Below are 26941 nucleotides of genomic sequence, written 5' to 3' on the forward strand. Positions count from 1 at the left end.
ATTATTTCACTAACAATACTATTATTTTCATAAAATAATAAGTCTGAAATGATCTATATTTTCTATACTACGTAAATAATATTGTAAAATAAATCTGAAATGATCTATTTTTTCCGGTGCATCTATTTGTGTGGCAGGTAACGCCTATTACATAAATATTTCTTATTTTCTTAGCATGTCTGCATGTGTGTTGGATTTTATGCCTGGACAATTATACCAAATGTACGTACATAAAGTAACAACGTGCGTCTTAGTTAATTAGACTGTTGGTCGTTAAAGGGGCGTGTATATGTCAACCCGACCTGCGTTATGCAAAATATTCATAAGATATGGAATTCATATTATGGATGGGCAAACGATCGTCGGGGTTCACTGGGCACCATATTGAAGGTTTTTTCTCGCTATGCAAATAGGCATAGGCAGTTACTTAAGGTAATTAGGGGGTGCAATGAACCTGACAATTGGGTGAAAAATAAACATAGAGTTCAAACCTAAACAGTTAAATTCAAAATATTAAATCCATAAAGTATAACATATGTAAATTCGATATTATTAAGAGTGATACTCGATTTTGGATAATAATCCATAACGTTTCAATTGAAGTGTTTCACTTCAGATCTCTTCAACACTATCTCCACAGTAGGCGTTAACAAAGTGAATGAAATCCGCCCATGTACCATTACCATCTCAAGTAAATTCGGTTTTTTCATCTTTTTTTATGAAAAGCAAAGAAAAACAAAACGAGGCTGTGTCGCCCTGAAGCAACCTTTCACAATGCCGCAAAAATGTGCCAAAAAAAAAGAAATTACAAAAAAGCCAAACCCCAGAAGGCAAGACCCGGGTCCAAAGCAAAGTGCGCCAATTTGAAACAGAGATGACGTTAATGGAGCAGATGCCAACAGCCGGTCTCAGTTTCAGACTCAGTTTATTTTTCAAGCCTGGCTCAGTGGAAAGAGAGTAAGCAGCTACCGACCAAAGTTACGTGATTTACTGTACAGAGAAAAAAATTATGGAAAACAAATTTGTATCTTGTATAACCGAAGGTTTATTAGATGTAATACAATTTTTAAATAATTTTTATAAGTATTACTTTAATTAAATAAAAATACCTTTTAACATCAATCTTCAATAAAATCGTATGCTTAATAAAAAATTCAAAGAGACAGATACATTCCTTATAAATTAAAAGAAAAATGTTCCTTACAGCGTAGGATGTAACAAAATTCTTAAATATTTTTTAAGCCCATTTCTTTAATTACAAAAATTATTTTATATATCAATCTGTGCTAAAATTATATACTATACAAAATATTTGAAGAGACAGATAAATCTAGGTTGTTTGAAAATTCATTTAATGAAATAATAAATGTTCATTCTAAAATCACTGAATTTTGATAACCCCTTTAATAAATTCTTAATGGCTTTTAATACATTTTTCAAAAATTAAATGTCAGCTTAAACCAAGCTAGGGAATAGTTTTATTTGAATGTGCCCCTATACACAGTAAAGGCTTTAAAACAAAGTGTTTCTACAAACTTTACGCCAAGAAAATTTGCTAAAATTTGTTAAAAAGTTGGTTTAATTTTTTCCAGTGCATTTTTCAGCTTTCCGCAGAGAGCGAGACTGCGGCTGAATTTTAGCGCGTGTTGCACGGTCGAAAACACTCTCGATTTCAGCTCAGTTGCCTTGCAGACGCGGATCGGACAAGTTGTCGATTGAAAAACGGTGGGCACTCGCAGAGGATCTATTCGAATCCTATCGTATCGAATCGAACCGAAAAAATACGTTAGTTTAATTAGGCCATTCGTATGTGCGTAGTGTTGGTTGAATTGTCTTTGCCCTCAAGCCCAAATTACACTGCCGAAAATAGCAACAGACACTTTTTGAGACCACTAACTTTCATTTTTATGCGATCCGAAATTTCTGCGCGATGTTTGCCCAGTTTATTAACATCAATTTAGGAAGTTAGCGTGTAAATGAAATTTACAGCAGTAAAAAAACCGAAAGAAGCCAGAAATCAATCAAAGCCAAAATGAGACAAGGCCAAACTGTAAAGGAAAAACAAATATAAATAATAGACACCGAAATAAAAACCCAAACCAAATGAAGACAAGGCGAGCTACGTAGTTACCTTTAACAACCAAAAAACAAAAAACAGCAACAATACGAAGCTCATTGAACAAAAGTGAGAGTGATTTCCAAACCGCAGTGTTGCTGGATTTTTTTGTATTTACGCTTTTATTTAAGCCAGACCCAAAACACATTGGTATAGGTAGTCGTGTGTGTTTGCATATCGCATCGGAATCGAAATCGCGTAAACAAAAGCGGCTAACGAAAAACTTGGCAACCAAATATTTCAAATATTTATCCAAATGACGCACCTGCTTTCGGGCAACTGACCAACCTCAAGTCGCAATCGGGTTTTCGGAGTCTGTTGCGCAAACGCCTTAAAGTGGTTTAAAAAAAAATGTTGAAAAATTCTGCAAAAAATTGTAATCATATCTGGTATGGCATGAAGTAATCGACTGTGTAATTGCAGTTTCTGCGGCTCCACATAAATGCTGACGACTGGCCATGTCTTGGCCAAAACAATGGGGCTACGCTAGCCTCTGGCTGCCTTTGCTGATCGGCCTGCTGTACAGTAAGTTAATGCCTCCGAAATCGGTGGAATCTATATCGAGATCGGTTGCTTTACAACCGGTCCAACGACTTTAACCGATTCCGGCGACAGTCTCTCATGATCTCGAGTGGCTCTAAACCCAAACTCCACGACAAACGGCGGACTTTGGCCAAGTTAAGCACCCTGAGCTCTCCGACGAGCTCCAACTTGTTGCCGGTCTTTGTGTCAAGGTCGCCGGATCGCCGCAAATGTTGTTTGGCCTGTGGATCGTCTATGGGTCTCAATGTGATTTGTTTTTGGGTTTACTTTTATGGCGGTGTGGTTTAGAGTCACCTAATGGTTCTTGGAACAAATCGCTTGGGGATTAAAGTACAGGCCGTACAAGTCATTGAGCCTTTCTATTTTTTTACTACTAGATCATAAATCAAATATAACCCTGAGTCTTGATTGGATAGTTCTTAGGAAAAGATTACGACCCAACAACTAGCATAATTATTTTTTATAACATTTCATTCTTTTCATTCTGTTTCATTTATATTATTAATACAAATTACTAAACTATAATGAGATATTTTCTTGGTATATAAATAGATTTATATTTTTTGATTGGGCTGATCTTGATTTCTATTTTATTGCTTAAATATAAAAAAAATTATGTTATGTTATGAATTCCTTAATTACATATTCAAATATCATACTTTTGATATTATCAATATAAATTGTAGTATCTCCAGCTTTTCAAACGACCTTCAAAGTGAAACGAACCTGAAAGCCGTTAAAACCTTAAGCATACTTACGCATTGTTAGCCATCTGTAAATACGAAAACCGTAAACCATAAAACATCTTATATAACCCGCCCCGGATTTAACAGGCCTAAAATTTACATAAGTGCTGGGGATCGGCCGGCAGATGAGAGAGAGATAAAATCATTGGGCACACCAAGTTAATTAAATCTTGTATACTTTCAGCACAAAATGCATCAGCTTTCATTGTGCCAAGGGAACTACCGTCCATATTATCCATAGTTTACTCCAATATACCACCGATTAAAAAGGGTAAGATGTTATTGATTTACATTCCGAAGTTTGAACCATTATTTAAATGAGCTTGTTTCAGGAACTGATTCCCGTTTGGGCTTTGGTTTTCGCCTGGGCGAGCATGCGGACTTCCAAGTGATGGTGGAACTAGGTCCCCAGAAGGAGACTCGACCCATTGGCGATCCCAATCAGAATGATCAATCGTTCAATAAGCGCCAGGTGAGCCAAGGCGATCAGAAGGCCCTGGCACGTCTACTTTACCGCCAGCAGGTGAAAGAGGAAGCCCAGAGATTGATGACCTCCACGGAGAGAAATGGGGCCAGCTGGCTGGAGACCTGGTCGAATGGCATGAAACCGCAAAAGCCCAAAGGCCAAAAGGACCAGGCTAAAAGGCCGGTGGTGAAAGAAAGTTCCCAAGATCCCTCGAATGCCATGCAGCAGCTGCAGTTGCTCTACAAAATGGCCACCAGTTCCAGCACCACCAGTAGCACCACCACCACCGAGATTCCTCCTGTCTTCCAAGGAGGATCCCTCAATCTAGGTGGTCCCAGTGGCTTTAAGCTGCCACCACCTGCTCTCAGCCAGGATACAAACACGCTGAGCAATCCTGATCCCCCCAAGAGCCCAAGTGAGATCACCAAGGAGCTTATGAATGTCAGTCTGGAGACGGACACTTAGGTTGTGTACTTATCTAGTTACTAGTTAATGATCAGTGATCACTAATATACCTGTGCATATGGGTGCTTAGCAAATCTGTGTGTAGTATCGCTTAGCTATGTTTCTGTAAATAAACTTTAAACTTAACTTAAGTTAGCGAAATGATTGAGCTGCCTAAAAGTAGGCAATAAGAAATTGACAAAAGTAAATATCAAATTAAGATCATGTAAAATAAAACGTGTAGAATCGTTTAAATGTAAAATTATGTTGATGAATAAAACATGGTTAAAATTTAAGGTAAGAAAACTGGTAATATTGCATTTGCAAAAAAAAAATGTATTAAGTGGGTATATTTTGGGTTTCCAGAGTTGCTTAGGGTTTTTAGTAATATTTTGCTTAAGACCTTATGACATTTGCTTGAGTTCCAACTAACCAGCTTAGTTTTTTCTCAAAGGCATGACAACCCATAGGATATCTGTAATGACTTCCTATAAATAAATCCACTAAGTTAGTCTCATAGGCCCATATTTGCTTTTTGGGGACTTACGACTTTCGGTTTCAAAATGAAGATCAAGAAATATGTTCTTTCTGAGTTACGCTTTATTATGAACTTAGAAAATGTTTAAATTAATTACATAAATAATCAAGTATAGTACAAAGTTACGGTCTTTAATCAACTTAGCTACACTATCGGCATATCCGTAAGTATTTTCACTACTTGCATAAGTATTTTGTTCATCTAAGCTAGACAATAGTTAGGGCTACATTATAAATTAAACGAAACATATAGGGCACAGCAGCTGATCGACAGTTAGGATCGATCGACCTTAGGATAGGCTCCATCCACCAGCCAGCTGTGCGCTCTGTGGACATACAGAATACTATAAATCATTTAGGCTACATATATGCATACAGTTACAGGTGTACGCTTACATCTAGAAGTAAATATTACTTATGAATATAGTCAATTTCCATTTAGCAGACGGGTGCATCGGTGTACAGTGTTTTTTTTTGGGTTTTTTATATGATGGGTATGAGATGTTTGTGTGTGACCTTTTGTGCGAAGAAACTGTGTATGTATAAAAATAATGTCTTTCATATTATGTTTTTCTCCGTGTTGAGTGTCCGGTGTTTCTGTTCTGTCCCATTTTTTAAGTGATCAAGCGGTTGGCAAATGAAAACCACATAATCTCAAAGGTGCAGTAGCAACTACTATAACTTGTGCGGATGATCGATACTCTTTTCTCGATATCTCGAACTCTTGGCTTTCATTCCCTTCCCCTCAACTGGAACAGTAGAAGCACCGACTGAGGCTCACTGGCAAAACGAATTCACTTTCCGTACTTTAGGGGAACACCCTCCTCCTGGGTGACATCGCTGATCTTAACGCGCTCTGGGGGGTTGTTCCAGGACTGAAGTTTACCGGTGCCGAAAATGGCGAACACAATGGGTCCCGAGATATAGGTGGCAGCCAGAATCCAGAACACAATTTGCCACGAATGGAAGGATTCCTGTATTTAATAAAATTTATTTAATTATTAATTTATCTAATCTAAATATAAATTAAACTCACATCTTTGTAGGTGAGGGCTCCCACCATCCACGTAGAAAGGAATCCTCCGAAGGAAGACAGTGTGTTGGCCAGTCCAAAGATGGTTCCACTGAAGTTGGGTGCAATATCCAAGCCATTGCCGAGATATCCAGCGGTGACAGCACCATGGGCAAATAAGGCCAACGAGAAGATCGTCACGGACCAGGTGGCATCGTAGCCCAAGAACACCTGCACTATCATCAGCAGACCCGGAATAACCAAAGCTGTAAATAAGGAATACGTATATATAATAATAGTTTCATTAGGAAAAATAAATACAAAATGAATATTATCAGGAAAATCTATTTCGGTTGAACTTGTATTTTTGTAAACAATTTATTTATAGACTGGATAAAATGAATCTCTATTCCAAGAAGATATATGAAAGAAAACAAAACAATAAAAATTATTATTCTTGGGAAATCTCCCGACCTGTTCCCTATATAAATAACTATTTTTTCTCTAACCAATTCTCAATCTCAAAACGGAAATCTAGATTTATCTCCTAGGACAATATCAAGACTAATTGTATCTATATTTCAAGAACTCTTCTTCTTGAAACTCGATAACCTTTTTGTCTTGACTTCAGGAACGTTTCTTTTGAATAAGTGGGAGAAAAATTTCTCAAACTAAGAAAGTCTGATCTTTACTTATATTTGGTTTCAATAATTCTGGGTGTACATACCAAAAGTAGTGAACAGTTTCCTAGTAGCCGTCGTGCTCAAAGTACCCCTCTTGCGCAGGTAATCGGCAAGATAGGATGAGGCCACAGCCATTACGTATTTGCCCAGATAGGGAAGCGAAGAGAACAAGCCGTTCTGCAGGAGATGAAAAACTGTTAGTAGAGGTAAATCACCAGATATATCTTAGTTATGCAACCCACCTGCTTGATGTCAAAGTGCAGAATCTTGGACATGAAAGTGGGCAGTTGGTTGACCACCGTGAAGAAACCAAAGACGGCCAATCCATGGCAGATGATGATGGCCCAGACGGCGGGTGAGCAGAGCAGCTGGCCCCAGGGCACGTGGCTCGGACGCTTCTTGGAGGTGGTGGTGCCAATGGCCTCCTCAATCTCCCGCCTCTCTTCGGCAGAAATCCGGGGATGGGTGGCCGGGGTCTCGTAGACAAAGGTGAACCAGGCCAGGGACCACAACAGACCCACGGCTCCTGTCAGGTAGAAGACACTGGCCCAGCCGGCCACGGAGATCAGGAAGCCACAGATGGGCATGGTAATCGCAGCGCCAAGGGAAGAAGCTGTCGGATAAATAATAAATGCAGGTTAATATTGGGAAACCAGGGGAAATAACCAAGTCTTCAGTACTTTAAAGTTGATAAGATCATTTCAAAATGATTTATTATTAATCTTACAAACATTTAACTAATATCTTTTAAAGCCAATCTAAATAAATTCTACAATAAAATAAATATTTTAGTATAGTCAAGAAAAATATTTGGTACATTAAAAGTATAATTAAGAGATTTCAAAATAAAGTTACATAGAAATGTTCTGTATTTATTTAAAAGTGTATAGAATGATATTAACTTTACAAGATGAACCTCTCAAACTTTTTCCTAATATTTTCTAAAGTCAGTTTAAGGAAAACCTCCTAGAAAGATTCTTAAAGCTCTATTTAGACCCTCACTTACCCATCATATTAGACATGAACTTGGAGCGCTCCATGGGCGGAATCCAGACGGCGGCCACGGGGTGAATGGCTGGCCAGGAGGCGCCCAGCATGAAGCCGAGCACCACTCGCACCACGATGAGCACCACATAGTTGATGTGCGCCGCCAGCGGGGTGATGAGGGTGAGCAGACTGGCCCATAGCATGGAATGTCCAAAGACGCGGCGTCCACCGATCAGCTCGGCCAGACGACCACCAGGCAGTTCGGTGAGGATGTAGCCCCAGAAGAAGCAGCCCAGGACGAAGTTGGTCTGGTAGGTGTCCCACGAGAAGCGCTCCTCGTACACATCCACCCCGTCCGGAGATAGGGAACTACTGTTCCCAGACGTACTGTTCCCCGTTAAAGATGTGGCATTTCCCGCCAGGGTGGCATTTCCCGCTGGTGAGGTGACATTTGGTCGGACCATGTCCACAATGGCAATGGTGAGGTTCACTCGCAGGGCGTAGTTCAGCATGAAGCCGAGCATGGTCAGCAGGTTCAGCACTTGGCGACATGATAGGAAGTCTGGGGGGGAGAAAAGAACGGAGCTCGATTAATAATAGAATCCAATGCAAGACCGAACATTGATACTAGCAAAAAAGCGAAAAAGCCCAAGCTCCGTCGTCTGGGTCACCGAAAGGTTAGGCACTTAAAATTCAGCTCTGGAATATTCCCAGAAAGCGAAAGTCAGGCCATCAACGACTACAAAATAAAGCCCACCCAAAGACAGACACAATTTCTGATAACAAAACTTTACTTTATGTGAATTGAATGTTGTTTTATATCACAAAAGATTCATAAAAATATTTATAAGACTTAGAAATTTCAGGAAATATAATATAACGAAAATATATTATATAGCCAAGCCAGTTTTTAAACAATAGAAACCCAGGAGAAATAGTTTAAATTTGTATGTTATTAAAGAGATAATACTAAATTCTAGAAAAGTATAATAAAGAAAATAAGTTATGTGGCATTCGAATAATTACTTAGAAGACCACGAAAACCTCTTGTATTATAGTAAGAAATTCTAGGAAAGTATATTTAAAGAAAATAAGTTATGTGCTTCCTTGACTGAAACGTTTTCAGGACCATTTAGATAAAGGTTCGATTCAAATAGTAATATAATCGAACAACAATTAGGAAGGTTCTATAAGTCTATAAAAAGCTTACACGCGCTTCGTTTACACCGGTGTAAAGTGAATTGTTATCAACTCACCATATCCCGCCCACTATATTATCTGATGTAATCTGTTGTTTTCATTACACGATGCAGCCCAGATAAACGCATTAATTACCCATATTAATGAGCCAATAAAATCGCAATGATAAAACTTAACTGTCGTTGTCAGGTGACCTCAATAGCATACAGAATGGGCCATGAATTTGATTTGAGGATCGCCTGGCAGTGGGTGCAGCTTGAAAGTTAAGGAGAACCGAACCAGGCATTTATTTTTCATGTTTTGGAGTCGAAGATACACTTTCAAAGATCATTAAGTGGTGACCATAATCAACTCGGACTTCGCCTGTCATCTTTTTGGGTGGTTATTAAGTGGCAAAGTGCATTGTTCGAGGTTCGGGTTGAATTTCTCGCAAATCACATAAATAAATTTCGAGTGCCGTTGAACTCCATTGAACCCCTTTTTTTTTTGATTTGGGGAAATGTTCGCAAGTCTCGGTGTAAATGTATATAAACCGATTATTGATGCCGGTCGGCGGGCGGAGTGTTAAACTCGCTCCAAACGACTTTCCCATCAAAATAATGTTCGCTATCAGCTGCGGGGAAGCGACTATCGGGCCGGTCTATCAGTCTATCGGCTGTCTGGCCGGGACACGCCCACCCCGCTGATTATGGCCCCAATATCATGTTAATGTCATGCGAAAAAAATAACGCCACTCGATTTGTCTAGACATCGGCGAGCATCATCAAACGAGCGGCGCACAACAATAAACCGAGACACTCAACTTGTATTCAAATTAGCACTCGAAAATAACCGAAACTGAACCATCAAAAAAGCGTTAAAAAATAAAAATATCTAGTCGTGTTCGCTATAAATTCTCGATCCCATATAACCAGAAAAACGTGCCCGAAATACACGAAAAAGAAATAAACTCGAAATATATATCGGCAAGGTTTCGTCTTCAACCAGTTTCTCTTTTCAAATCGGAAAGGTTCGAATCGCATAGGATCGAATGGGATCAGAGCTATACCAAAATCCCGAAAGATATTGCGAATACGTCAATGGGAAAGTTTAAATCATTAGCAGGCTGGAATTTGTTAATCGAATTAATGTTAAAAAAGCGAGTGTCGCAAATTATATCGATAAGGATTGATTTATACAACTTCTACTTCCACTAAGGAAATAAATTATAATAAATGATTGTCATAAACTGGCTAGGCTTTTAATTTATACACCACTAAATTTTTTTTCTTATCTTAAACAGCAGCTAATAATAGATCGCAACTCAGTCTAGTTTCTATAAACTATTTTGTTTTTTTAGGAAACCGCTCAGTCACAGTTAAACTCTATTTTTAACCAAGAACAGGGCTCTACTTTACTACAATAAATTAATTAATCCAGTTATTCAACTTTATCAACTTAAATTCTCAGAAGGCATTAATTTTTGATGATAATTAAATGGAATAGAATTGGTATATGAGCTCTAATTTACCTAAATTAACTCATCAAGGGTTTTCTAACAGAGCTTACTCATCGAGTTGAAATTTGGAGTCTGTGACTCCTTCCGAGAATCTTAATGGTTGAAACTTGTTTGCCTCCGAGCAGAAGAGTTCTTCATTAATTATTGCTCTTTATTTGTTTTTTAAGGGGCCTTTTGTATACTATTTCTGTTTTTAAATTTTTTTGGCAATAAATTAACTGAAGGCCAAGCTTGATGTTTACAACCGAAAAAAAGAGGAGGACAGGCAAAAAACCGGCTAAAAAAGCTCAAAATTATTTGGGTTTCTCACTGCCGGGTCAACTGGATTTTGACAAACTCTTCTTAGAATTTCGGTTGTCTCGTGCATAAACGTATTTGATTTTGGTTTCTGTGTGATTTCGGTTACCCCTTCTTTTTTTCGCACTGATCTTTAGCCTTTATTGGCTTTCGTTGATGCTCTACTTGAGTCGAAACAAGTTCCCCAATCCGCCACTAACATAAAAAAACCATCAAAGAAAGGCAAAAACTTAAAAATAGCCGGCATACAAATAAAACGAAATGAATACTGGCAAACGTGATACTTAAATTACTGTTTTTATGATTGGAGCAACAAGTGAATCTGAGTTCGTTTTGCATTTGGGTTCATTGATTTCTCGGGAAAATTTATTGGGTTTACTCATTAAGTGGCACTTGAAGGGAAGATGAGTTCTTTTGCTTTTAAATAATATAATTTCGAAAGACGCATATCCGGCACTTTTGGATTGACGCAAAAGCAATTTCGAAAATCTCTTGTTTTCGCATAGTTCTAAGTCTCTTATGTTATTTTATCTATTATTTATTCCGTTTGCCTTTTCACTTTGGGATCTATTTATAGTGCCTCTCTATCGTTTCTATCGAATGCGGGCAGTGGGTACACACCCTCCGATGATATGGTCTCGGTTCTCTCTGCCGGTTCCTGACCTTCAAATTGGGATGGGGCTACAGGGTGGTGAAAGTTAACCGCCGATATCGTCATCAGCCTCGACCGACTGATTTATTTTCTCCTCGAATGGGTGTGAATTTGTTTCGAAATATAAGAGAGCGTGTGATCCGCTGGCGAAATTTCTTGCGGAATATCCTCAAAAACTGCGTGGGTGTTTTGGTCTGGCCAAAAATTTTCCATCATCTACGACTGACGTTCCTGTTATAATTCGTCTAAAAGACGGGCGAAGAAAAGCCCGCATCGACGTCACATTAATGCGCACTATTCTGTCAAGGTGCCAAATCATTTTTGTGTTTTTATTTTTTTTAGTCATGGGATCGTAGGGGCCGCAACGTGGCGTATGAGTTATGGCGAAGGCGCGCCAAACACGAGCCCACTTTTCAGATTCGATTGTAGCTATTACTCCCACACACACACACCCCCGATTCCGATTCCATATCACAACTGCTCTATGTGCGAACATATGTAGAGCACATATTACTTACAAGGGGAAATGCGAAAAAACTACTGTGTTGACCAGATAAATCGATTGTATGGGATCGTTCCACGTGATCACTTTTACAGTGATTGTCAGGACTGTTTTGTTCTCGATTTTTGTGTCAAGCGGAGTATCTTGCGAAACGATCACTAAGACCTTCAGCTGAATATACGGAAATTAATGCCACTAAGGCCATTTTTCGTATTCTGTCCATTTATAAATGTGATCGATTTTTTTGCACTGCGTATAAGGAAAAAGTCATAAGACTTTTTGTTGAAACTTTGTGAAATTTCTTAGAAAATAATATAAACATTTATGTGTCTTAAAGAAGATGGGTTTTGTTTCTAAGGTGTTGTATTTTATTTAAGACTCCTTTTACCTATGATTTTTTTAAGGTAATAGGATAGTAAGACAATTTTATTTAAAAAACATCAACATCATATAATATCGTTTTGTATATTTTATAAAGTGGTTCTATTGTATTCATTTCAAAACCCCGAAACACACTGTTCTCGTGGAAATACATCCACCATGTAGATATAGTATCTATATCTGTCGGTTGGATGACATTGCCGCTTCGCCTTCTAGTGGCAATTATTGGCTTTGTTATGCTGGCCAACTGCATTTCCGTTTCTAACTGATTTACGGAACTGGCCTCGTTCGCATCGAGTAAATTGTAATGCCAATAGCAAAATAGCAATGGCAGTGTCTCTCATGCCGACGACTTTGTTTATTTTTCGTGGAACTGGTTCTACTTCAACAATAAGCAATAAGCTAATGCTAATTAATTGCTGAATTATTGTGGCAATTGCTGTTTGTCAAAGGCATACACAGCCGCACTTATCACTTTTGTTGGACGATTGCATTGTGATTTATTGGTCTTATTAACGGCCATCTCCCGAGGGTCTTTCCCATCATTATTGTCCTAGATTTTGTTCCTTTCATTCTGTTTGGAAATCTTCCATGGAAATTTACAATTGGGGCCTGCACTTGTGGCGCTTGCCGTTCAAAGTGCAATCAGTCTTAAGTACGAGGAACTTGTATAGATTTACAACACAATCCAGACTGATAAGTCTATGGAATGGCATGGTATGGAATGTCTGGCAATTGTTTGATGGCTTTACAGCCGCACAAAGCAGGAAATCCAGAACTTTTATTGACTTAGGTGGGATCCAAAGTGCTGCATTCGGCCATAAAGTTGCCAAAGTAAACGTCATAAGAACCCCTTATCTGATTGCCAGTATCGGAACCACTTTAATCCAGCATAAGGTATGCCACTACAGCTGGTCAGCCATATATGTAACTTCAAGTTGTCATTTCCTCCGGCCATATCTCAACCATACACGTGCCGGCTAATGAAGAGCTACAGGTTGTAAACAAGTTGTCAGTTGGGTTCTCAGTCGCCATATGCATATGTATAGGTACATTTATAGCTGGCATTAAAAAATATACGCAAAAGGGGGCTCGTCGCCAAGCTTTCAGTAGCTTTAGAAAATATTATTTTGGAGCCATTAAAATTATCAAATTCTATTTCGCATATAGTTGAAAACTACTTTCTGAACTTTGTCGCTTGAGACCATAAAAACTGCGACACGCTTTGCCTTGGCAATAGACTTATGGTTATATATAGACGACAGATTAATTTAAAAATATTATTTCCGAAGACAACGCTCTTAAGTGCGATTTCAGAACCATCAATGGAGGCTTGCCTCACCATTTTCGATTATCGCTCAGACAACTGGATGATTAAAAGGTTCCTGGGGTCAAAGCCAGAATTTTCTACTGTCTGCGCTCGCTGGATTTGATTAATGTAGAAACTCATAATTGTCGGAGTACTAGAAATTTCTGGTTTTCAATTAAATAACAAAAACCACTATCAGGAAAGTGTGCCACGCGCAGCGGAAGTACTATGTAAAGCCTAAAATTATAAACAAATTCAGTTCTCATGCAACCAAAAAACTCTGAAAATTCCAAGAAATCAATTTAAAAATGTTGTTTTTACCCAAAAACTGGACTTAATTAATGCATATTAAGCACACGGGGTAGAACAATTGGGGAGTTCTTTCAATGGAGGGCCAATTATAACAGTCATCAATAAGCTGGAGGGTCTAGTAAACACATCGACATGAGGTGGCAAAAGTTTAATAACAATTTATCGTAAGCAAAATGATCCGAGCACATGTTCATTATTCATTACTTGTGGCGGGGCTTAGCTGTTTGATTAATTCCAGACGACGACCCGAAGTCTGTTGCCAAGGGTGAATAGCCGCCGGATTCAAATGTGGATTCAAACGAAAACTGGAATCACATTGCGAAGCGGTTCCTTAGGGGAATTTCACCAATGCAAAATTTTGATAAGCCGACCAAATTGTTTTTAAGGCAAGTTCTATTGTTTGCCAGTGGTTTCTAAGCTGAATAAAAATTTAATGATTTAAAAGCTTTTTCACTGGGCTAGCTGATTTCATTAAATGAAACATATATGTGTTTATAGTGATTTAGCTAACAAGACAATTTAAGTATTAAATATTCATTGTAAAATATCGGCGGAAGTAGTCCATCCCATTATATCCATTTATATATTTATCATTATTATCCAATTATATACTTTATTATACTTTTTCATTAATCATAATGCCTATGTATTTATAGCGACATAGCTTTGAGTTAAATATTACAAATGTTAATCAACTATTCAAATAAACATTTATCATGATTTAAAATGTACTTATTATTGAACCTTTAAGGCAAGTGCGTTTTTTTAATTTTACCTTTTTTATTGCACATGTAAGCACCTTGAATTTTTAAATAATACGCAATGTCAGTAAACAATGAAAACCTATAAAAATCGGCAATGAATCACACCTGCTTTGTATTATTATTGATGACTAGCTAAGGACAATATGTAGGCGTGGGTGAGAATTACACGAGTCTATAATAAACAATAATACCTTAATCGCTTTAATCGATAGGTATTCAATACTATTTTTAGTGTTAGATAATCTTGTAAGTGTCTGAAGGAAAAACGACTTCAATTAGCACATTCAAAGTTAGTCACAACTCCCCCTAATTAGAGGTTATAAGCTAGGGTAGTCGAAAATGCGGGTTTTGGATCATGAGACGTAGCTTATGATATGATATTTTCGTGCTAATTGGACGCTTTGACTTTTGGTTAGATCTCGAAGCTTATCTATCATTCATGTTTGCTCACGGGGTCGGCGAAATGTGCACTCGAGCATGCGATCACAGGCCCTCCTCCTCAACCTCCACCCAAAAATCCACCTCCCTGCTGTCTGTCTGATTGTCTGGCTCTGAAGTGCTAAACAGCTCCAAAAGTACGAATTAAATAGTAAACAGTCGGCTGACCGTCGCCGATGGGCTATTAAAAATTCGCCACAAAAACCACAATAACAACAACACCACGTCGTTCAATTAATTGCGAAATGTACTCAGATATTTAGTCCATGAACTAAACTTTCCATGCGGAATTCGAATTGTTTGACAGTTCAGATGGGGGTGGGGGGATAGACCAACTAACGTGTTTAGTTAGCGTGACTGTGCTAATTTGTTTGCATAGTTTAATGCGTGGTATTCCTAGGAAATGTCATAACAATGGCGTCATGAGGTCGCCCAACTACGCAGTCCAGCTGCCACAGGGCGTGGGCGACCATATCTATATCGATGACATCGAACTCGAGGAGTGTCGGTCCAAGGATGGATGGTATGGGACCTCCCGATGTCCATGATCGAGGAGTTGGCAAGTGTGTCGAGGGTGTTACGATTAAATATTTATTACATTCTGATTGACACAAACAGGTCAGGCTATCATTGCAAAAAATTAACACTTCAGAATGGGTTCGGCTTATCTCTTACTATTTATTTTCAGGATATTAACTATATTTTTTATGAAAGCGATTGACAAAAGTGGGTCAAGTTTAGGTTATCTTTCAAAATAGCTTCGATATGTGGCAAAAAAACCGTTAATATATTAGTATTTTAAACTTTTTAAATAAATTCTATAGAAAACAGCTATTAAAAATGTACAACAAATGCAAGGAAGAACATGAACAAAGGACCAGCGGACCAGAGGAACCGGAAAATCAATCAGCATTCAATTCAATCACAGAGGCCCAATTGATTTGTAACCTCAATACAACTTGTCTCGTTGACACCAATCAAACTGGATCGAGGAGGAGTCAAATCGATTTGTTTATTTTAACCGAGTTTCAATTCAATTGGCCGTCAGGCATAGGCATTTTTTTTTCAATTTACAAGCCGAGTGACCGTGGCGCGCCCCATTTTTAGTGGCGTCATGCGGTTTCTGGCCCTGTTATCGTTGCGCGTCTAGAAGCGCAAAAAAGGGGCTCGGCTGCGGGTTTACTGTTCTGGTACTTTCGACTGGATTACCAGCAGGTTCGAATTTATATTTTGTGGGTTAAACATAAAACGTAAAACTCCATCTGTCTCACATAAATATCAAATTATAAATATTATAATAAAACTTAAAACTGTATTGAACTTTAGTTTTTGTAATATTCAATAGACAAACTTTAAAAATGTTATTTAATAATAATGCAATTTTAATTTTTTAATTTTAAAAAACTAATTCGGAAATAGTTAAAAACTTCTGGCACTTCTCGCTATAAGTCGCTTCCTTTGGGTGGGAACTTAAGAACCGACTAGGGACTTTTCGGGGGTGATATCATATCATATCATTTTATCTACTTACTTCGCACTCTGTGCATTCCTCCTTTCTCCGTGTTGGACATGACGCCTCTCTGTGCCGCTCTGCAAATGGAAATGTACCAGAAGTTAGCAAAGGTCTTTAAATTAGAAACGAAATATCGCAAGGCGATACGATAAACATCTAAAGAAAACGTTATTAATAGTCTGCAAAGTTAATGAAACTTTTTCCGGAGTAACCCACCAATGGGTCTATTTCTTTTTGAATTTCTCACTATCTAATCTTATCGGTGGTGGTGTCTCGTGTTCGTACCTGAACGTGCCCACGAAAGGTAGGTATTTTCACCAGAGGAGGGCAATGTGGTGTCTGTCCCATGACTCAAGGCAATTATATCACCCAGTACCGCTTTGGCTCATTCATAACTATATCGGATTGTAACTCCCCCCTCCCTTCCCGGAATTCGCTCCTGGCCCGCTTATCGGGACGCCCCTTATCGTCCCTGTCTGCGTCTTCAAATGCCGCCGCCCAGAAATCAGAAATTCTAAATATAATGAGACGCGGACACTTGAGTGGCGTCCAAAAAAAAGACGCTAGCGTGGCTACTTTCACGTCAAATGGACTTAAATAGTATTCCTAAGATAATTAAATTTCCACAAGTCAGGAGTGTTGGTTTATTCTAGTGATTCACAAGTTAAATAGATTTTACTTTTAAGTATTTGGGGTAGCAAGCACGCCGGAAAGGATATCAGTTTGAAATAAACTTCAAGATCACTTTAAGTTTAGAGCAATAGATTAATTTATTTTACGTTTATATCTAGTTCGTTTTTGTAAGTTTTTAGTATTTTGTTAAAGAATGAAAAATCCTGGTGCTTTTATTAAAAATAAATAGAAATCACAGCATTATATAAGAACCACTAGAAATTTGTTTCAAATAATATAATCTTTTATAAGTACTTTTTCTACTGATATATTTGTTTACAGTTTAGGTTCCTTAAAAGGTTCCCCTGCAATGGCCTGTGGCTATCTTTCATTTGTTCAGTTCTACTGGCGCCGCGATAATTTATTGAAACGGTTGTGGAAATGGAATTGGAAGTGGAAATTCGTCAGCTATATGTGATTTGTTGCATGCTAATTATCGCCAGACACGTGCATGTGGCGCAAACAGGGTCTTAAGTCGGCTATTCAGCCCCTAGCAACATGTTAGACTTAGTCCAAACAATTAACTGTGAGTTTATATAGCGTTTGGTCAATTTGTGGTTCAAATATTTGCTCGCGTCCTGGCAACAACAACACAAAAGGAGACCTATACCCGCATGTAAGGATATATATATCCCAAATTATTGTCCTTGTGCCTGAGACATGTTGCCATGTTATTAACCCAATGAAAAGCGGCATCTGTCAGTTGGTATTTTGTGTGGGCAATGACTATATACGACTTCTATATGGTCACATGTTAGTACGTCATCTTCCGACAGCCCGTATAAATGGCAAAAACACTAGAAACGGCCACAACGCGCAACTTTTCTTGCAGGAGGTCAGCCTCATCAAGTATAAGCAATTACTCATTAAACAATATATTAGTCATAAGGAAAACTAGCCGTCAATGTTTATGTTTATGGGAGAAGTAATTTCCAAGCGCACTTTTGTTTACAATACACAATGGGTTTTTAATAACGTAAATCAACGATTAACATTTACATCACGTATAATTTAAGTGCTGAAACACGTAAAAATTAGATATTAAATCACTATTACATTTTTGTCAATATTGCTATAAAAAGCTATGTATTATGTGGCATATTTAATTTTTTTTGCGCCTTGAAAACAAATACATTTTTTTCTTTATCAGCCAGAACAGTTTTGAGGCTCTCGTATAACGATCTACATTAATTGAATCGCAGTATTAAGTTAATCACTAACATTAAATCACTATTAATATTAAATCACTATTTAAATGTTGTTAATATTGCTCTAACTAGCCCTAGATGAATTAGAACATATATTATTTTTCTCTTTTGTGTTGTTTCTTAGCCAGAACTTTTTTGAGGTTCTCGAATAACTATCTACTTTAGTTGAGCCGCAGCATTAAATCACAATTTAATTTATTCTTAAGCCGCCAGACTTATACGACTTATTATAATTATAACAAATATACTCCATCTTAGATCTAATTAAACGCCATTTGGCTATAAATAATTGTAATTATATCGCACTCGAAACGGATTGTTGGCAATATTTGCATTAGGAACTGAAACCCACCTTGCACTCGACGATAACTGCGGCGACAACTAACAAATGTTAGTTGCTTATGGCAAATTATATAATTTGCTCAGCACAAACCGATTAGCAAACAGTATTTGTATGATTGAGTTTACCCCGATTTGCATAAAACAACACACCCAGACGAAAACGGAAACCGCGTCAAGACCGCAAAGAAACCGCACGTGTGAGGTTTATTATTATCTTTTTTCCCCCGTTCTTTTTTTTTAATATATCAAAATAGTTTTCAGAGTTTTGAAGATCGGAAAACAAAGGGTCTAAAACACACGCTCCGGAAAAAGAACAGTTTTTTAGTTTAGACAGTGGGGGGGGACGGACAGCTGTTGATTATTTTTGAAACTAGAAAAACGAAGAGTTTTCTGGCGCAAGCGCAGGCAATTCTAGAATTCGAGCGGATTTCGAAATCGAAAATGAGGCGGTTTTGCTGTGTGTTCACTTCACTCGGAGCGTTGGAACTGAACTGAAAATGCGGCCGTTCGTCGGCGGCTTTTTCTTTCCTCCGGCCAAAGCGGTTCGCCGGCAGCGACGTCGGCGCCTCGGTCGCTGCCGCTGCCTCGGCCGCCGCTTCTGCCGCCGCTGACGCAAGTCGTTGTTGTTCGTGGGATGCAAAAATTCAAATTCTTGCGCCGCTTATTTTATTTTATTTTATTTTTATGCTCTACCTTATTTCTCGTCTTGTTTTCCGTTCCTCCTTTCTTTCTCTTTCCCCTACTTTCTCGACGCCTGTCAGTTCGATTGCCCAGCTGCCATTATCTTTATCCAGATGCGATCGAGCCAAATCGGAGCGGATAGGTAGGATAGTTAGCCACGCTACTCTATCAGTACAACACCATTTTAAAGGCGAAAAACTGCTGCCAAAGCAATGATTCTACAAAGTGAGTCTTAAGTCTTTTTAGTCTTCATCGACGGAAGCTATGTATTTGTTTTGACAGATATTTTGTTGATTAATAGCTTATGGGCGAGTGATTTGTTTGTTTCTAAAACAGCTGACATGTTAATAACAACAGAACGTTCTATATAGTACAGATATGACTGAGTGATGAAATAGATTTGCCGAAGCACACATTACTTTGTTTTTCGAATTTAAATAGGGCGGAGCTTTGGCAGTGTTACGAACATACCCACTTAATTGAACCCATAATATGGAAATATCTGAAACACACGTATATACATTGTAATAAAAGTATTTCTCTCTTGATTTTTGTATTTCTTTAAAATATGTTATACGAAATTGTTAGTTTAATACGCAGATAAATGTTTGTATTATTTCTTTTTTTATTTATCAGTCTTTCAGTCTTACACAGATCTTAATAATTGGAAACCCATTCAAATGAAATCCAAAGTATCATCTATATTAATTTGTATAGTTTCGTTAGGATCAACGATCCGAAATACAGACCATATAAAATAAAGGTTAATTAAGGGATTTAAAAGTACATCTTTATAACAGAAAAGCCATTCAAATGAAATCCAAAGTATCAGCTATATTAATTTGTATAGTATCGTTAGGATCAACGATCCGAAATACAGTCCATATAAAATAAAGGTTAATTTAAGGTTTTAAAGGTAGATCTTAATAATTGAAAGGCCATTCAAATGAAATCCAAAGTATCAGACATATTTATTTGTATAGTTTCGTTAGGATCAGCGATCCGAAATACAGCCCATATAAAATAAATACATTTATAGTATCCAGATGATCCGAATCAAATGGAGAAGCGGGTCCAGCGCTCCACGAGACTGGGACGCGGTGAGGCCCGGTAGCGCTCGTCGAAGATGGGGCAGAACTTCTCCGGGAAGCGCTGCTGCAGGCACCGGATGACGGTGCCCGTGAGGTAGTAGCGCGGTGGCCAGCGGCACTCGCAGGGCGGGATGCATACGGGGCACTGGGCCTGCATGGAGTTCCACTTGCTCATGGTGGTGGCCAGCAGGGGAGCCAGGCACTCCATTCGCCATGGCAGCCGGAGATCCCGTTCTGTCCAGTCGCAATCGCAGGGCGGGATGCAAGTCATGCACATGAGCTCCTCGAGTTCCATTTCCGGTGGCGACTGCTCCGGCTTCACCACCTCCGTATCGCACTTGTACATCTTGGCCCGCGGAACCATTCCGATTAGCTCCTTGTACTTGCGCTCCTGCTCCCTGCGCAACCACAGATATAGCAGATCCCAGTGATCTAAGTTGCGGGCCCTCTCCCGGAGGATCTGCATCCTTCGATAGAGATCCGACCTCCGCACCTCATCGTAGTTAACTCCAGTCTGCGTGTGGAACATCAAGTACAGCTCGTTGGGCTTCTCATCCGGCAGTGAAATACTGGAGGAGAACTTGGTCAGCTCGAAGTGGAACAGCATCCGAATAGCATAGGTTATATGCCGGATGTGATCGAAGTCCTTGATGTTCATGGCACACAGAGCAGTGGCGTCCAGCAGGAGCAGCTTTCGTCCCGTGATCATATTCACACGAAAGGTGTTCTGAAAGATACAGTGGACATGAATCGATTTCATAAAAAAAACTTCTTAAATATTACCCACCATATACTGAGGATAACCATATCCATTAATCCAACGCCTGATATCCATATCATCCCACTCGAAGATCGATGGTATTGGCAGCTTATCCACCACAATGGAACACAGCTCTACGAGAGAATCGGGAGATGTTCTGAACTGTATGGGTACGTCGTCCTTATCGTATTTGGGGCAACCCTTGAGGAAATCGTTCCGTCGAAACTTTGTGGGCGGCATCTCCGAACGGACCTTGACCTTCGTTTTCACCTTCTGGTGAAGGAACTTGGTGTCCGCTATTCCGTATAGATAAGGCATCTTGCATAAATTTGGTTCACAATCTTCGATCCTTTTTACTTGATAGTGTATTAAAATTGGACAACAAAAAAATAAGGAAAATATAGTGATTACTGGGTTTTTATTTTGATGATCTACCCATTTGTATATTATATGATCTTGCCTAACTTGAGCTCTATATACCTATTTTTAGCCAATTACGATTGCCAATTCCTGGGTTTTTCGAGCTGGCAATGCCGCGTTTGAAGGGCTTCGTATTACCATTTTGCTACCACGTTTTGTGTGTGACTTTCGTAAACAAGTCGACAGAATCTGGAGAAATCTGAACACAGCCAGAACCAGGTAGAGATGTACATATGTAGGTACCACCGATATCGGAACCCCTGTGGAAACATCTGTCCGTCAATCAGCACATGCCAAAAGTGAGTTATTACCCAGGTAGGGGCAATAGATCGATTGTTTCGGATAATGTTGTATCGGGATTGGGTTGTCCCGGCTCCTAACGGTCCTCTCTATCCCTCGTATCTGGCCATGTGGTAGTGTTGGTTGTCAAAACATGGTCAAGGGTAAACGCCTCCAGTTTACATACTCGTACATTCGTATACCCGACAGCGCATATGTTTGCGGTTTATTAATGAGTACCGCGAATATATATACATATGTATATGATTATATACTGAAATCGCTTTGGGGCGCATGGGTCGCTGACTCATCGCCGATCCGTTCCGATCGTCTCACGTGACGGACATTTTGGAGGTGATTTTTATGGAAACACGTTTTCGGCCATTTCGGACATTTGTTGTATTGTAACCGCTGCTCGTTCGGCAATCAAGCAAAAGCCTAATAAACCTCATCAGGTTCATTTTGGCGAACGCTTACCTTCATTAGCATGTGGCTGTCAATTTTTATTATTATTTTTGCAACAGTTTTGCGGCTTAAATTTTGATGACAATTCGAAAGGTTTTTTTTTGGAAACATCAATTAAGTCTGTTTGCGTATATGATTATCACAAGATTTCGTTTTATATTTTGCCCTAGAATAACGAAAATGGCATCGAAATGGGCGGGGGCGTAGTTGGCGACGAAGTGGGCGTGGCAGTGTGTCGGGTTTATAATTTACTTGGATCGTAGTGTCGTCCCTGGGGAAAGAAATTGGTCATTATATACTCGGCTAACCAATTAAAGGGGGGCAACCATACAGTAAATACTCCGAAGCGAGAAAAATCTTTAAATATTTAATAGTATTTACGAAACAAATTATTATTAGTTCCTAGAAACAATATAAGGGTTATTAGCTACTGAAGATTTAAGTTAAAATGTTTAATTTATTCGAACTGTGTGGGTGCATTTCCAAAGGTTTAACGACCCTATAAAAAAGAATCGTAAGACACTAAAATAAATTGTTACAAACTTTCGTTAGGCTACCATATATTAGCTGATTTTATGGTAGATTACAATAAACCAAAGTACTTCAAATTTTTGTACTCATTTGTCTACTGTACTTGAGAATACTGAACTCTAAGATATGAGACCACAAAAGATTTCACTTTCGCTTGAGAAGAGACGGGGCGTGCAGATGCGCCACCATGAAAAATGAAAATGATATGACCATGTAAGGGCAGCTACTGCCAACTACGATCGGCCGATGTAATGGTGGCAACAATAAATTAAGGTTCTATTTTTGTAGCTAACTTGAATTACATGCCCGCGTTCCACGGCAAACTGAAGCCGGTTGGCAGCGACTAGTTAACAAGTTAGACCTAAAATAGAAGATGCCGCTGTCCAAGTGTCCGAGTGTCCACAAGTCGACCATCGGAAGAGAAGAGGAGACGCCAGACTTGGCTTGACCAACTTGCAGACGTACACTAGGAAAAATGCTTTATAAATAGTGTTTTTATCTGAAAAAAATTCTTAATTTCGTTTGGAAATTTAAATTTTTTAAATCAATAATTAAGTAAGGTATATAACAATTTATTTAAGCTCTGTTAAGTTAGTAATATTGTATGTATTCTTAATAATGATTTGTGAATAACAAGGTTGATCCTTTAATAGTTATAATAAAATATTTCATTCATTAAAACCAAGAGGACAGTAATTATTGCTCTATAAATAATGAAAATAATATAAAGAAATAAGTTTCCTAATAAATATTAATCCAAGGTTGTCAAAAATAAATAATCCGTTAAAATAAATATTGTCTTTAAAAGAGTCTACGTTAATCACGTATGTAGAACTATTATGTTCGACCACCTCAAATGTAAACTTCTAAAAATTTAAAAAATTGTTTTTCAAATCTTAAAGATTTCTCTAAAAAAAGAAAGTATTCTTCCTTTTTATATTTTCAACCGTTTGTTCTTCAAAAGTATTTTTGGCGATCTACAAAAAATACATTTACTTTAATTTCAAAAAAATCCTTAATAGTTTCGAAAACCAAACTTTTCTCGGGGTGTAGTTCCAACATGAAAATTAATAATGCAAATAAATTGTTAACTTTAAACGCGCAAATTCCAGTCTGCGCACATCCCGTGTGTGCGAAAGTGTGTGCATGTTGGCGGGGAGGGTGGGGGGAGTAGGGTGTGCGGAGTGGGGAGTGGGGCGTGGGGATGGTCTGGCGGCAGCGACCACTTGAGGTCAGTTCGATCACGATCGCGTCGGCAGAGGCAGAGGCAGCGACTGAGGCAGAGGCAGCGACGTTGGCAGCGGCAGCGCAGCAGCCCCAAGATCACGACGAGCCTCCTTCGAAGTTTTCGGTCTCTGCCTCTTCCTCTTCGCACTGTCAAGTGGCGCGTGTGTGTGAGTGAGGGGATACACTGGGAGAAAATATCTAGAAAACAGGCTTGTATCCATAGGACAAGGCGCTATTTCAGGGAGTACCTTGTACTAAAATTGGTATGAAAATAGTATTTTAAACTTAAAGTCATATATGTACATATGTATATAAAAGATTTGTGGCTTTCGAAATTTTGAAAATGTATAATACCAATCAATCAATTATAATTGTTAAACCATTTCCACATAACTTCAATCGGTTTAAAAATAGGTAAAACATAGATGGATCGAAGGATTAAAGTTTTCTTTTAATCATACTATCGTTTAAAATGGAATACCAAAAAGTCGGTCTTGTCCTTAAAGTTTCAAACATGTTTTGAAAATGGTCTAACAAAATTTTGAAACTTTTAAAAATTGTATTAAGCTCCAATAATATTTAATACAATTTTTGAAAAAACAAAAATAAACCTAGTCGATTCATTTACAATAGATTTTTTCTCTGTGAGCCTAATTAATTTCATGCCTAGGTCAGCCCACTTTTTCACCCAAGAAGTGGGGACTGGACACTGATGTTCGGAATTCGAGCTGGAGCGCCTGATTACATGCCTGGCACATTTTAATTGATGATCCAAACGCAATGTCTGAGTTTATAGCTTTGTTTGGTATTTTTTCTCTCTCTTTCGCTTGCCTTTTTTGCACACTTCTTTTTGCCTGTCTTTATGATTATTGCTTTGACTTGTTATTCGCGATTTTTTATTTGTCCCGCAATGAAAGCTGGTTTCAAGTGCTCCACCAGTTTCGAAATACCCCTGAAATTCGTATAATTTCTAAGAAATCTCACAAGAGATATGAAACTTGACAGATCATTCGTGACTAATAACCTTTTTTTAGCAATATAACATCATTTTCAAATACTTTCAGATCTTCACAAAGGCTCCCGTATTTTTCTAAAATAATATTCCAGTTCTTGCTTTGACTTCTTATTCGCGATTTTTTATTTGTCCCACAATGAAAGCTGGTTTCAAGTGCTCCTCCAGTTTCGAAATACCCCTGAAATTCGTATAATTTCTAAGAAATCTCATAAGAGATAAGAAACTTAACAGATCATTCGTGACTAATAACCTTTTTTTTTTAGCAATATAACATCATTTTCAAATACTTTCAGATCTTCACAAAGGCTCCCGTATTTTTCTAAAAAAATTTTCCAGTTCTTACCAGTTTTTATTATTTCTTCAAAAATGGGTCTGAAAGAAATGAACCTAATATTTTTCCTAAGAAAAGATAGGCACTTGTTTCAGTTACATTGCTCATAAAAACAAACTTTCTATGAATTCGCAGAACCTTATCAATGAAGACCTAACCTGTCAATACAGATTTGTGTGGAAATATTTATAATTGCATTCTAATCGTCTATTTTTGCAGTGTGACTGCAAGAATATACCCATTTTTCAATTCCAAATGCGTATGACACATTTATTTCACAACAAAATTTTGGTTTTATTGGGGATAAGAAATAATCATACTAACGTATGTACAGATGGGTGTATATTCTTTTGTAGGCTTGTATATTTTTTACAATTCTGTGTCGGATGCTCCAACTCGTGTTTTTCGTGCGTCTATTTTCAACTTCTATCCCCACGCCACTTTGTTCGTCTTCGGAACCTCCTCTTCGCTTCCTTGCGTCACCATCGGTCGAAGTCGGGCCCCCCTTATAGCGTCTATGTGTGGGTCCCCAGTCTTACATATACCCGCTCTCATCGGCAGGCACAACATATATGTAAGTATAATTTCATGCATATAGCCACTCGTATCACAATTTCATGAGTCGCTAATAGAAGATGCTTTTTCAGATCTGCTGTTGCCAACGTCAAATGTGCTGCGTTCAATCAGAAATCAAAAATAAATAATATTTTCCATTTGCAAGCGCCGCAAATAAACAACAAGTATGCTGATGCTTGCAAAGAAAGTTCAATTTTGATTGACTGCTACACAACAAGATCCAAAGCGAATCACTTCAATTGAACTCAAATTGCAGATGAAGGTGACGGAAACGGAAATGCAGTGCCAACGGTTTTCGCTTTCGATAGCGATAACTTCTTATATCTTTTAAAATGCAACCATGTCTATTGATCCCAAAATTTTTTCTCAAAATTGAATTGATTAAATAAGTTTATAAAAAGACGAAAAGTAATCTATTACAGAAAGCTAAAATAGATTTCAGTTGTGAACACAATTTTCCCGATTTTGTAATAGGCTGGCTATTATTTCATCAAATCAGAGCAACTATAAAGTGGAATATATATTGTTAATAAATTCCCGTATTGATAAGGAAGGGTGATCCGAAACAGACTTTGAATCGCAAGCTCTACTGAACCTAGCACAAGCTATACCAAAATAATATACATATACGCACCGAACTGCCCGCAACTGGATTCTGACGTCACACTTGAACTGCTATATCCCCCAAAGTCCAACCTGCTAACGCATCCAGACTATACAGATCTAGTGCATATAGCTCCGACAAATCAACAATCCAGCGACGTGTGCACTGAGCATGGAAAGTCTGTACGTAATCATCTGATCGGGGATTCGATTGAAACGACAAATCTCCCAATTAATGGGGAAAACTGCGCACCAAATGAGTTCAATTGCCGGGTTAGCTGATTCGGAAGATGGGCGTGGCGCGTGTGGCCAGTGAGGCCTGACATTTGCATTAATCTTA

At 38.4% G+C, this 26941-nt stretch overlaps 3 protein-coding genes across 6 annotated transcripts; 1 reads left to right on the forward strand and 2 right to left on the reverse strand.

Annotated features, from left to right (window-relative positions):
• Positions 1 to 1685: 1685 nt before the first annotated feature.
• LOC119546797 lies at positions 1686 to 4628 on the forward strand. Of its 3 annotated transcripts, none has more exons than XM_037853372.1 (4): positions 1686 to 1725; positions 2540 to 2641; positions 3590 to 3676; positions 3738 to 4628. In XM_037853372.1, exons 2-4 carry the CDS (start codon positions 2575 to 2577, stop codon positions 4334 to 4336), a joined length of 753 nt encoding a protein of 250 aa, XP_037709300.1. In that variant the 5' UTR covers positions 1686 to 1725; positions 2540 to 2574; the 3' UTR covers positions 4337 to 4628. The 3 variants fall into 3 exon arrangements, with proteins under 3 accessions (XP_037709300.1, XP_037709299.1, XP_037709301.1); XM_037853373.1 differs by having other exon boundaries at positions 1706 to 1785; XM_037853371.1 differs by having other exon boundaries at positions 1700 to 2641.
• A 267-nt stretch (positions 4629 to 4895) lies between these two features.
• LOC119547415 (sialin) lies at positions 4896 to 19107 on the reverse strand. Its single transcript, XM_037854265.1, has 7 exons — positions 18633 to 19107; positions 16419 to 16477; positions 7554 to 8096; positions 6790 to 7160; positions 6592 to 6724; positions 5889 to 6130; positions 4896 to 5826 (listed from the first exon to the last, which is right to left on the reverse strand). Exons 2-7 carry the CDS (start codon positions 16456 to 16458, stop codon positions 5647 to 5649), a joined length of 1509 nt encoding a protein of 502 aa, XP_037710193.1. The 5' UTR covers positions 16459 to 16477; positions 18633 to 19107; the 3' UTR covers positions 4896 to 5646.
• A 1188-nt stretch (positions 19108 to 20295) lies between these two features.
• LOC119546913 lies at positions 20296 to 26693 on the reverse strand. 2 transcript variants are annotated; one of them, XM_037853543.1, is made up of 3 exons: positions 26633 to 26693; positions 21182 to 21510; positions 20296 to 21121 (listed from the first exon to the last, which is right to left on the reverse strand). In XM_037853543.1, the coding sequence occupies exons 2-3, from the start codon at positions 21470 to 21472 to the stop codon at positions 20360 to 20362; spliced, it is 1053 nt and encodes a 350-aa protein (XP_037709471.1). In that variant the 5' UTR covers positions 21473 to 21510; positions 26633 to 26693; the 3' UTR covers positions 20296 to 20359. The 2 variants fall into 2 exon arrangements, with proteins under 2 accessions (XP_037709471.1, XP_037709470.1); XM_037853542.1 differs by lacking the exon at positions 26633 to 26693 and having other exon boundaries at positions 21182 to 21592.
• Between the last annotated feature and the right edge of the window lie 248 nt (positions 26694 to 26941).

This window comes from Drosophila subpulchrella, chromosome 2L (assembly GCF_014743375.2).
Source record: "Drosophila subpulchrella strain 33 F10 #4 breed RU33 chromosome 2L, RU_Dsub_v1.1 Primary Assembly, whole genome shotgun sequence".
Lineage (NCBI taxonomy): Eukaryota > Metazoa > Arthropoda > Insecta > Diptera > Drosophilidae > Drosophila > Drosophila subpulchrella.

What these genes read in the sequence shown, in the direction of transcription:
- LOC119546913 (XM_037853543.1), bottom strand. Translation starts at nt 21,472, where the DNA reads ATGCCTTATCTATACGGAATAGCGGACACCAAGTTCCTTCACCAGAAG. An exon ending in ATGGTTATCCTCAGTATATG is followed by an intron (nt 21,122 to 21,181) that starts GTGGGTAATATT and finishes TGTATCTTTCAG; the next exon opens with AACACCTTTCGTGTGAATAT.
- LOC119547415 (XM_037854265.1), bottom strand. Translation starts at nt 16,458, where the DNA reads ATGTCCAACACGGAGAAAGGAGGAATGCACAGAGTGCGAA. An exon ending in AGGAATGCACAGAGTGCGAA is followed by an intron (nt 8,097 to 16,418) that starts GTAAGTAGATAA and finishes TCTCCCCCCCAG; the next exon opens with ACTTCCTATCATGTCGCCAA. An exon ending in GAGCCCTCACCTACAAAGAT is followed by an intron (nt 5,827 to 5,888) that starts GTGAGTTTAATT and finishes TATTAAATACAG; the next exon opens with GAATCCTTCCATTCGTGGCA.
- LOC119546797 (XM_037853372.1), top strand. Translation starts at nt 2,575, where the DNA reads ATGTCTTGGCCAAAACAATGGGGCTACGCTAGCCTCTGGCTGCCTTTG. An exon ending in GCTGATCGGCCTGCTGTACA is followed by an intron (nt 2,642 to 3,589) that starts GTAAGTTAATGC and finishes GTATACTTTCAG; the next exon opens with CACAAAATGCATCAGCTTTC. An exon ending in TATACCACCGATTAAAAAGG is followed by an intron (nt 3,677 to 3,737) that starts GTAAGATGTTAT and finishes AGCTTGTTTCAG; the next exon opens with GAACTGATTCCCGTTTGGGC.